Source organism: Loxodonta africana, chromosome 4, assembly GCF_030014295.1.
Source record: "Loxodonta africana isolate mLoxAfr1 chromosome 4, mLoxAfr1.hap2, whole genome shotgun sequence".
Classification (NCBI taxonomy): Eukaryota; Metazoa; Chordata; class Mammalia; order Proboscidea; family Elephantidae; genus Loxodonta; species Loxodonta africana.
In genome coordinates this window covers 11,763,007-11,774,919 of record NC_087345.1, presented here as the reverse complement: position 1 = coordinate 11,774,919, position 11,913 = coordinate 11,763,007, and the positions used below count along the sequence as shown (strand labels likewise).

Here is an 11,913-nt window from a genome sequence, read left to right as displayed (position 1 = left end):
GGTGTGACTGAGACTGGAAGGACCCTGGTGGTCATGGCCTCCACACCTTCTGTTGCCCCAGGACAGGAACCATTCCCGAAGCCAACTCTTCAGACAGGGATTGGACTGGACAATGGGTTGGAGAGGGATACTGGTGAAGAGTGAGCTTCTTGGATCAGGTGGACACTTGAGACTATGTTGGCATCTCCTGCCTGCAGGGAAGATGAGAGGGTGGAGGGGGTTAGAAGCTGGCAAAAAGGACACGAGAGAGTGGAGAGAGAGAGCGGGCTGTCTCATTAGGGGGAGAGTAATTGGGAGTGCATAGTAAGGTGTATATGGGTTTTTGTGTGAGAGACTGACTTGTAAACTTTCACTTAAAGAACAGTAAAAATTATTTAAAAAAAAAAAAATCCATCCTGAAGTACAAAGCTGTCAGCAATAAGGATAATACACCTACAAGGAAGGCCAGTTAATACAACTATTATTCTAATTAACTTTTGCAGTCTGAAATTGATCAAACATGCAATCAAAATGCATTGATAATTACTGGTGATTAGAATGTGAAAGCTGGAAACCAAGAAGAATGATCAAAAGTTGGAAAATATGGCCTTGGGTAATAGAAATGACACCAAAGTTTTGTAGGACTTATTCATTGCAAATACCTATTCTCAACAACATAAACATTGACTATACACATGGACCTCACCAGATGGAAAACACAGGAATCAAATCAACTACATCTGTGGAAAAAGACAATGAAGAAGTTGAGTATCAGAACAAGACCAGGGCTGACTGCAGAACAGATCATCAATTGCTCATATGCGAGTTCAAGCTGAAGCTGAAGAAAAGTAAAACAAGTCCATGAGAGCCAAAGCACGACCTTGTGTATATCCTACCTGAATTTAGAGACCAACTCAAGAATAGGTTTGACACATTGAACACTAATGACCAATGACCAGGTGAGTTGTGGAATGACATCAAGAACATCATACATTAAGAAAGCAAGAGGTTATTAAAAAGACAGGAAAGAAAGAAAAGACCAAGATGGATATCAGAAGAGACTTAAAGTTGCTCTGGAACTTTTTGCTAAAGCAAAAAGAAGAAATGATGAAGTAAAAGAGTTGAACAGAAGATTTCAAAGGGCATCTGGAGAAAACGAAGTATTACAATGAAATGTGCAAAGACCTAGAGATAGAAAATCAAAAAGGACGAACACACTTGCCATTTCTCAAACTGAAAGAACTGAAGAAAAAATTCAGGCCTCGAGTTGCAATAGTGAAGGATTCTATGGGCAAAATATTGAACAAGGCAGGAAGCATCAAAAGAAGATGGAAGAAAAAAAATTAAAAAAAAAAAAAAGAAGATGGAAGGAATACACAGAGTCACTGTACCAAAAAGAATCAGCTGACGTTCAACCATTTCAGGAGGTGGCATGATCAAGAACTGATGGTACTGAAGAAGACCTCCAAACTGCACTGAAGGCACTGGCAAAAAACAAGGCTCCAGGAATTGACAGACTACTAATGGAGATGTTTCAGCAAATGGATGCAATGCTAGGAGCACTCACTCGTCTATGCCAAGAAATCTGGAAGACAGCTACCTGGCCAACTAACTGGAAGAAATCCATATTTGTGCCCATTCCAAAGGTGATCCAACAGAATACAGAAATTATCAAACATTATTATTATTATCACACACAAGTAAAATTTTGTTAAAGATAATTCAGAAACAGTTGCAGCAGTAATATCAACAGGGAACTGCCAGAAATTCAAGCCAAATCTAGAAGAGGAAGTGGAACGAGGGATATCATTGCTGAGGTCAGATGGATCCTGGCTGAAAGCAGAGAATATCAGATGTTTACCTGTGTTTTAGTGACTATGCAAAGGCATTCAGCTGTGTGGGTCATAACAAATTATGGGTAACATTGAGAACACTTAATTGTGCTAACGAGGAACCTGTACATAGAACAAGAGGCGGTCCTTTGAACAAAGCAAAGGGATACTGCGCAGTTAAATATCAGGCAAGGCATGTATCAGGGTTAATCCTTTTCACCGCATGTATTCAACCTGTATGCTAAGCAAATAATCCGAGAAGCTGGGCTATGTGAAGAACACAGCATCATGGCATTAGGATTGGAGGAAGACTCATTAACAACCTGCAATATGCACTGGGTGTTTTGGGTTAATATGTAGATGACACAACCTTGCTTGCTGAAACCAAAGAGGGCTTGAAGCACTTACTGATGAAGATCAAAAACTACAGCCTTCAGTATGGATTACAGCATAAACAAAAATCCTCACAACTGGACCAATAAGCAACATCATGATAAATGGAGAAAAGATGGACATTGTCAAGGATTTCATTTTGGTTGGATCCACAATCAATACCCATGAAAGTAGCACTCGGAAAATCAAACGACATATTGCATTGGGCAAATCTGCCAAAGACCTCTTTAAAGTGTTAAAAAGCAAAGATATCACTTTGAGGACATCTCAGTCATCTTGGCCTGACCCAAGCCATGGTATTTTCAATTGCTTCATATACTTGGGAAAGCTGGACATCAAATAAGGAAGACAGAAGAAGAACTGATGGCTCTGAATTATGGTGTTGGCAAAGAATATTGAGTATACCATGGACGGCCAGAAGAATGAACAAGTCTGTCTCAGGAGAAATACAGCCAGAGTGCTCCTCGGAAGCCAGGATGGCGAGACTTCATCTCATGTACTTTGGACATGTTATCAGGAGGGACCAGTCCCTGGAGAAGGACATCATGCTTGGTAAAGTAGAAAAAAAAAAGGGTCAGTGAAAAAGAGAAAAACCCTTAAGGAAATGGATTGACACAGTGGCTGCAACAATGGGCTCAAACATAGCAACGATTGTGAGGACGGCCCAGGACAGGGCAGTGTTGTCCTGTTCTACATAGGGTCGCTGTGAGTTGGAACCAACTCGACTGCACCTTACAACAGCAACAGATTAAAAATATCTTTAAATAGCTGATTTCATCTTTATAGTAACATAATACAGTAGATACTGGCTTCATTTTACAGGTGAGTTTAGTAATTTGTTTAAACTTAGAACTATTAAATGACAACAGTGGGATTAAACCTTGGTTGGTCTGCCATGTTACTGCAAGCATTCATTCATTCATTCAACATTATTAGCATCTTCCATATGCCAGACACTAGCTAGATGTTGGGGTCTCAAGGCAGAGTGAGGTAGCTGTGGCCTAGCATCCTGCCTTCAGCAGGGTGAGTGCCTCTGGCCCAGAGCCCCAACCTGGCCCAAGGCCCTGTCTGACCCTCAAGAGCCGGCTCCATATAGTTCAATTCCTTTGTATTCCTGGGAGGAAACTGCATACGTTCATTAAAACGGAGACTCGGAACTCGTGGCATTGGAATATCTCCATGTCAGAAAGGGCGCCTGCATCACTTGGTTTGAGCTGACCCAATTCTGCTGCAGCCATCATACTGTGTGTGAGGTGGGGAGGGGTCTTTCCTTTTAAATCCTTCACCTGAAGGCAGACTCATTAGAGCTTCCACTCTTGACCCAGCTCTGTGTCCGCAGGAGCTCCCCTGGGCAAGTACAGAGAGCACGGATGCTGCTGCTTAGCACAATGGCCGGCAGGAAGTGGGTGCCACGAGTGTCAGCGCAGATGAGCGTTGCTGTTGTCCTTAATGCTGGTTCCAGGTCTGGGGTCTGGGGCAGAACTTGCTCACCCTCAGCTTGGGTTGGCAGCCTGCTTCCACAAGCAACCTCAGCTAATGGCCCCTGAGACATCCCAGATCTTCAAACTGCAGGTCCGGAGTGGGTGGCAGAGCCCTGCCCCACCTTCCTAGTCTTCTTTAGTCTCGTTTTCCCTCTAAGGACCAGCCTCCCCACTTCAGACAAGCCTCCCACAGGACTTTCCCACACAGCAGTGGTTTCCACGTGGAGGGGAGCCTGTACCCTGCCCACCTATGTCTGATGTGTTGGGAGACGGGTCAGTGGGCAAGACTCGTTTTGTTGCTACAACTGAGGGCCCGTGCTGTGAAGGGGTATGTCGGGGTGATGGGATAGCCCAGATGGAGTCCAACCTGCAGCTGAGACCTCGTGGGTGGGTGGAGCTAACACCTGCACTTCAGCTCTCCTGAACCTTGGCATCAGATCAGCACGTCTCTGTGGTCAGGACAGGACACCGCTGACTCAACAGTGACCCAGCAAACACACTTTAGTGGTGGGATTGATTTTATGGTCAGAACCCGACTATGCCGTGGCTTATTCTAAAGCCCACTGCCTCACAGAAGGAAATTAAAAAAAGACCCACTGACATCGAGTCAATTCATAGGGACCCTATAGGACAGAGTAGAACTGCCCCATAGGGTTTCCAAGGCTGTAATCTTTACAGAAGCAGACTGCCACATCTTCCTCCCACACAGCAGCTGGTGGGTTCAAATTGCCAATTTCTCAGTTAGCAGCTGAGTGCTTAACCACTGCACCACCTGGGCTTCTTGGGATGAAATAGCATTTCCTCCCAAAAGTACCTGGGCCCACCCCCGAGGTGGAGGAGCTGAGGAGAGGGGGACAGGCATCACTGAGAGGATGTAACAGGCTCACTGCCCAGGTCTGGAACCACGTGAATTCAGAGTTCAGACCCCTGCTACCCACCAAGCCCCCCAGCCCCACTGCCAACCTCATGTGCTGTCCGGTGTCTCCTCTTGGTGGGGGGTCTCCTGGCGCTGGGCAGGAATGCTGGCGTCCGCTTGGCCTTCCTGGCAGCCCAGCCTGGGCAGGCTTCAAAGGCAGCCACCGCAACCTTCACCCTCTGGCCACGGGCAGTGGGGGGCGCCGCACAGGTGGCTCCTACTCGAAGGTTCAGCCTAGCAAGCCACCTGAGGAGGAAAGAGAGCTGGGGACCCACTGTGCCAAATGGCTGAGAGCTTTCCTGGGGGCATCGTGGCCAATAGGTGAGAGCTCACTAACCATGTGACCTCATCTCTGTAGAAGGGGATGGTAATAGTGATAACCAGCTCCAGGGCGCTTACAATGGACCCAGTACTGCTCAAATCGGTTATATTCGCTAGCTTATTCTAATTTCCACCACCTGTCAGTTTGTCACACTGTGGTGGCTTCTCTGTTGCTAGGATTATCCGAAGCTGGAAGCTATGGCACCAGCATTTCAGATACCAGCAGGTCACCCATGGTGGGTCAGTTTCAGTGGAACTTCCAGACTAAGATTAGGAAGAACTGGCAACCTACGTCTGAAACGACTGGCAACCTACGTCCGAAACGACTGGCAACCTACGTCCGAAACGACTGGCAACCTACGTCCGAAACGACTGGCAACCTACGTCCGAAACGACTGGCAACCTACGTCTGAAACGGACTGGCAACCTACATCTGAAACGACTGGCAACCTACGTCTGAAACGACTGGCAACCTACGTCTGAAACGGACTGGCAACCTACGTCTGAAACGGACTGGCAACCTACGTCTGAAACGACTGGCAACCTACGTCTGAAACGGACTGGCAACCTACGTCCGAAACGACTGGCAACCTACGTCCGAAACGACTGGCAACCTACGTCTGAAACGGACTGGCAACCTACGTCTGAAACGACTGGCAACCTACGTCTGAAACGGACTGGCAACCTACGTCTGAAACGGACTGGCAACCTACGTCTGAAACGACTGGCAACTTACGTCTGAAACGGACTGGCAACCTACGTCTGAAACGGACTGGCAACCTACGTCTGAAACGACTGGCAACCTACGTCTGAAACGGACTGGCAACCTACGTCTGAAACGACTGGCAACCTACGTCTGAAACGGACTGGCAACCTACGTCTGAAACGACTGGCAACCTACGTCTTAAAATTAGCCAGCAAAAACCTTAGGGGTCACAAGAATATTGTCCAGCCTAATGCTGGCAGATGAGCCCCCTAGGGTGGAAGGCACTCCTAATACACAGTGGCCACCACAATGGATTCAAACAGCAACAGTGGTGCAGATGGAGCAGGGCCAGGCGGTGTTTCCTTCTGTTACACGCGGGGTCTCCACGAGTCAGAGTCAGCTCTGTGGCAACTAACGGCACTTACTCCTTACAGGCACCATCAGGAGGGAGATCCTATAATCACCCCCTTTTCCTAGGTGAGGAAACGGGCGCAGAGACGGCAGGGGACCTGCCCAAAGTCAGCGCCATGAAATCACAGAGCCAGGGTCTGAGCCGGGGCGGCCTGACTGGGGCTCTTTGTCGCTCAGTGGATGAAAGTTACGTAGGGTGCCTGCCATACCAGGTGAACACTGGTCTCCCCCAACTTGGCAGGGCAGATTTCATTCCCACTTCACAGATGAGGGAATCGAGGCTCAGAGAAGGGCAGCTGACCCTGGCTTTGGTAGGATCCCCGTCCCCAAGCTGCTAGGCTGGGCAGCAGACATGTGCCCCAGGGTGCTGGTGGAGGTGTGACAGAGCAGCGAGGTCGGGGGAGGGGGCGGTGAAGGTCTCTGCGCTGGGGGTCCAGCTCAGGGGCACCCACCTGTGTAACGGGAGCAGCTGGCAGTCGCAGCGGAAGGGGTTGCCACTGAGGTCAATGAGCCCCAGCCCCGTGAGTGCCGGCAGGGCAGGCAGGGCCTGCAGCTGGTTCTCCTGCAGGTGCAGGCTCTGGAGTCCGGGCCCCAGGCCCGCGAAGGCCCCTGGAGAAACCTGCAGGAGGCACGTTTCATAGCCTGGGTGGGAGCTTCCACCAGGCCAGCCCCACCCCGTGCTTCCCCAGCGGAGAGGCAGCTGGAGAGCCCAAGGTAACCAGGGAGGCTGCGGCAGCACTGGGGTGGGAACCCAGGTTGGTCCAATGCCAGAGTCCCCTGGACACCCAGTTCAGGCTCTTTCTGCTTTGCCGAAACACCTCCCTCCCAGCATAATGCAAAGCTCACTGGGGACTCCAGCCCTGCCCTCAATGCGAACAAACAGCAGCAACCCCGTGGACTGAGTTCCTCCCCTTCTGTGCCCTACAGACCTCTCCCCCTACCCCGGGCAGACCTCTCGCCATGCAGCACTGGGTTCAGCAGAGTCTGTCGCTCACACTTGAGCTCTCTGCAGGCAGGGGCAGGTCTGGCTTATCTCAGGGTCCCCATGCCCAACACAAGGCCTGGAACCAAGGGGGCTGCATGTGTCTGTCAAGTGGTGGCCCCTGCATGTGGCTGGTGCACCCCACACCCCCAGCCCACCTGCTCTAGGCTGCTGCCGTTCAGGAAGAGGAGCTGCAGGGACCGGGCCACAGGCTGGAAGGCCCCGTCGTGCAGGGCCCTGAGCGGGTTCCCTGAGAGCTGCAGCTCCACCAGAGCAGGCAGCCCCTCCAAGGCCCTGGTGGGCACCTCTCGCAGCTGGTTCCTGTCCAGGTGCAGCTTCTCCAGCTCCTGTGCTGGGCCCAGCGCCCCCGGGGACACTTGGGTGATGCGGTTCCCACTCAGGTAGAGCCAGCGCAGGGCCCGCACCCCCGCCAGGTCCCCAGTAGCCAGGCGCTCCACAGCATTGTCCTGCAGGTGCAGGGAGAAAAGGCTGGGCAGGGCATGCAGGGCAGCCCCTGGCACCTGCAGAAAGCGGTTGCGCTCCAGGTACAGGTACCCAAGGTGGCGGGCTCCTTCGAGAGCAGCTGCGCTGAGGCCCGAGAGCTGGTTGTCAGAAAGGTAGAGGTAGACCAGGTGGCCCAGCCCCGCCAGGGCGCCTGCCTCCAGTTCAGCAATGTGGCAGTGCTGCAGGTACAGGGACACCAGGTGGCCCAGGCCAGGGAAGGCCGCTCGGGGGACCGAGGGGAAGTGGTTCCTCCGAAGGTCCAGGAGCTGGGTGTTGTTGGGGAAGCCGCTGGGCACAGCACGCAGGCCGCGGTCCTCACAGCTGCTGTGCCGGGATGTGGAAGCGCAGGTGCAGGCGCGTGGGCAGGGCTGAGCCACCCCCTCATGCTCCTGGGGGGCACGTGTGGGAGCGCGGGGCCGGGCGGCCGCCAGCTCCTCCTCCTCCTCCTCCAAGCCATTTCCCAGGCAGCGCAGGACCGAGGGTCGAAGGGCGTCCAGAGCCTCCCCGCGCAGCCGCCGGGGTCCCCTGCATGCACCATCTGCCCGCACAGGTGCCCGCGCCAGCCACTCAAGCAGCGGCCGGGCCTGGCAGCCACACCACAGTGGGTTCCCCTGCAGCCGCAGCCGGCGCAGCTGGCCTGGGCCCTGCAGTGGGGGCAGCGTCTCTAACTGGTTCCCGCGGAGGTCCAGGGTGCGCAGTCGTGGGCAGTGGGCAAAGGCCCTTGGGCCCAGGGCCTGCAGCGCCCCGTGGTCCAGCAGCAGCTCCCGCAGGCTGGGTAGCACCAGGCCATCCTCCTCGCCCACGTAGGTGAGCGGGTTGTGGCCCAGCTCCAGTCGCGCCAGGCCCTGAGCCTGAGACAGTGCCGGCCCAGGCAGGGCCTGCAGCTCATTGTGGTGCAGGCTGAGGCGGCGCAGGGCGGGCAGCCCAGCCAGGGCCTCAGGGGCCAGCACACTGAGTGCATTGTGGGACAGCTGCAGCCAGTGGACTTGCAGCAGCCCCTGGAAGACCATGGCTGGCAGGTAGACCAGGGCATTGTGGGCCAGGTTCAGTGTGGCCAGCGCACCTAGAGCCCCAAACGTCCCTGGCCGCAGCTCCTCCAGCAGGTTCCCCTCCAGCTCCAGCCGCTGCAGTGAGCCCAGACCGTCCAGCGCCTCCTGGGGCAGCGTGCTCAGGCGGTTGGAGGCCAGGTTGAGGAGGAGCAGGCGGCCCAGGCCACGGAAGGCACCCTCAGCTACCAGTTCCACCTGACATCGCCGCAGGTCCAGATGCGTTAGGTGGGGCAGGGCCTGGAAGGCAGCTGGGGGGATCACCTTCAGCATGTTGCCTTGGAGGTCCAGGCGCTGGGTCAGCTGTGGGGCGGGGAGGGGAGGGCAAGGGGGTGCTAAGTGGCACAGGGACCACACCTGGGTCCTTCATTAGCCCCAGGCCTTTGCACACCTGTTCCCTCACCTGGAACACTCCCCTACCCTTCACCTTTTGCTCATTTATATTCATCCTGCTGATCTCAGCTTCCCTAACACCTCCTCCAGGAAGCCTTCCTCCCCAGCCACCTAGGCCTTCCCTCTATGATACTTTGCACATGGATTGTCAATGCCTGGGTACCTTCTCTGTCCCCACCAGGCCAAGACTCCACAGGGCAGAGACCATTTCTTACCCTGATATATCCCCTGTTCCCTACCACAGGGACTGTAATTAATTCAGTATTTACTTTTTCCAGTCACACAGTAAGGATTTTAAATAGATTAGCTCCCTGTTATTATTATTATTACCCATTTTACAGCTGTGAAGACTGAGGCTCAGACAGGTGAAGTGACCAGACAAGGTCTCCCAGCCACCAGGGTCTAGCCCAGGCTCCTGCCACTGCCCCCTCACTGCTGTCCCCAGCCCACGCTCCCTGCCCTGCTCACCTCGGGGATGGTGTCCGGCACCTCAGTGACATTCTGGTGCCGGCAGGCAACACGTTGCCTGGAGTTGTCGCAGACGCAGATCCGAGGGCAGCGCTGGGCAGCGGTGCACCAAGTTGGGCCCTGTAGCAGCAGCAGTGGAAGCAACAGCACCAAGGAGAAGCAGGTGGAGCTCTGGGGTCTGGGAGAAGGAGGGAGGGTTGGTTGTCCACAGGGATGGGGCCCCACACTGTCCACTCACGGAGCCACAGCCACAATGCTGCTCCTGTCCCCAGAGTCCCTCAGATGCCTTTCTCCTTTGGCCAGGGAAGGCTTGTCACCAGACCCTAAGCAGTGGAGTTCTATTAATTAGCCCTGTTTTACACTTGAGCAAACCAAGGCTCAGCTAGGCCACCGGGGAGCCCTTTGTCAAGTGGCTTAGTGAGGATTGCTGAATGTGGGAATGCGGCTGGGCTCAGGGTATGTGCCATGGCTGGTGAGGCTCCCAGTCCAGGGGCAGTCCTGGCCCCTAGCGTGAGGTTGGTTGGGGAGAAACAGCCATCCCCAGACAGATGGGGCCGCAGCTCCTTAGGGGCAGGGAGCATAACGGTACCTACCTTGAGGAGACAGCCTGGCAGGGCCTGGCAGTGGAAAGAAGGTCCCAGGCCTGGAGTTGAAAGACCAGCCTCGCGGGACACAGATGTTGTGGGGCCTGAGCTCCTTGAAGAGCCTTAATGACTAGTCAGAGCTACACTGACAGGGTGACCAGGGTGTCTCTGGCCTCTCCTCTCCTCTGTATTTATTTCTCTGTGTTCTCCCTTCATCTTAGTACCATCCAGCTGGCCTGGACTGGGACATGGGGAACTGAGGGGAAGGGGTTCGGGCTGTGCTTTGAGCTAATCCATCCACCTATCCAACCACCCATCCATTCACCCATCTACCCATCCATGTGTCCATCCAATCATCCATCTCTTCATCTGTTCATCCGTCCCTCCACCCATCCATCCACCCACCCACCCGCCCGCCCACCCACCAGCCCGCCCATCCATCCATCCATCCGTCCGTCCGTCCGTCCGTCCATCCAGCCATCCACTCATACATCCAGCCATCACCCTCCCATCCAGCTATCCATCCATGCACCCATCTATTCATCCGTCTATCCACCCATCCACCCTTTCATCCAATTATCCATCCATCCACCCACACATCCATCCATCCACCCCCATATCCATCCACCCACCCACACACCCATCCACCCATCCATCCATCCCCCATTGGACTCTTCTGTCTCACAACTGCAGCCACTGCCCATCACTTCTTACAGGGTGACCACTGCCACCGTGGCTCTCCTGCTCCACTTACCACCCATCAGCCAAACCAAAGGGACCTTTCCAAAACACAGAAGGGACCATGGCACCCGCAACTAAAAACCCTCCAGCATCTCCCTACTGCCTTTGGTGGAAAGTCCTGACTCCTTATTTCCTGAGTTCTAATTCTTCAGTGTCACCCCCCAGTTCCGCCACCATGCACACAGCTTTGTCAGAACTCCCTCCTGGTGAGCTCCCTGCGACGCCTCATTCCAGCTTTTCCTTCTGTTCCCAGAATGGTCTCTGAGTAGCCTTTCCTGATCTTGGGCTGGGCTCTCACCCCTTGAGCCTCCCCCATCTTAGCTCACCTGATTGTCACTCTGTTTTTGAGTGTCCTTTTTGTCCCAGGGTCCCCTGCCTTGGGCTGGTAGCCTTCTCCAGCCAGGGAGGGGGACTGTGGAGATAGATCCCTGAAGCAACAGCGTCCAGGGCTCAGACGGCTGCTGAGTTCTCAGACAAGCCGCCCGAGGACTGGTCCATGGGAGCCGAGAGGAGCGGCCACCTTCCAATACAGCGTCCTCCTCAGAAACCCACCCCAGGAGACCTAGGAGAAGCTCAGGCCCAGATAAGCCCCAGAGCCCCATTCACCAGCCTCTCAGAGGCCCAGCGAGGGGCAGGGGCTCGCCTTGGCCACTCAGCTGCCGTCAGCACCCCTTCCACCCCCAGGGCCCCAGGACTCACCCCTCCATGCCGCTGGCCTGCCAGCCCAGCCTGAGGCGCAGCATAAGGGAAAGGTTGGCAGTGGTCCCACCTGGGAGCTGCCGGAGCCCTCCTTCCTGGCTCACAGGGCTGGCAGTAGGGACAGGGCTGAATGGAAGGCATTGTCGCAGCCAGGGCTTCCCAGGACTGAGGTGAAGGAGGGGCGGGGTTGGGGTGGTAGCAGCGGCTGGAGTTGCAGGCCTCCTGTCCAGGCGCCTGCTCAGGAAGGAGGCCCAGGCCTGAGGTCCTAGCCCAGGCTGACAAATGCCTGGCTGGGTGGCAGGGAGGGTCCCCGAGGAACCCAGCCCGCCTGTGGTAAGCAGACCTGGGCTGTCTCGCAGACTCTGTGTGACGCTAGGCAGGGACTGCCCTTCACCCAGTCCTGGTATCCTGTTGTTAGGTGTCTTCAACTTGTTTTCAACTCACAGAGACCCCATGA

At 54.5% G+C, this 11,913-nt stretch overlaps 1 protein-coding gene across 1 annotated transcript; it reads right to left on the bottom strand.

The window, feature by feature from the left end:
* Positions 1-3,486: 3,486 nt before the first annotated feature.
* On the bottom strand, positions 3,487-11,464 carry CHADL (chondroadherin like). The gene is made up of 7 exons (XM_064285108.1): positions 11,457-11,464; positions 9,433-9,610; positions 7,180-8,874; positions 6,492-6,658; positions 4,624-4,847; positions 4,510-4,525; positions 3,487-3,715 (listed from the first exon to the last, which is right to left on the bottom strand). The coding sequence occupies exons 1-7, from the start codon at positions 11,462-11,464 to the stop codon at positions 3,487-3,489; spliced, it is 2,517 nt and encodes an 838-aa protein (XP_064141178.1).
* Positions 11,465-11,913: the final 449 nt, after the last annotated feature.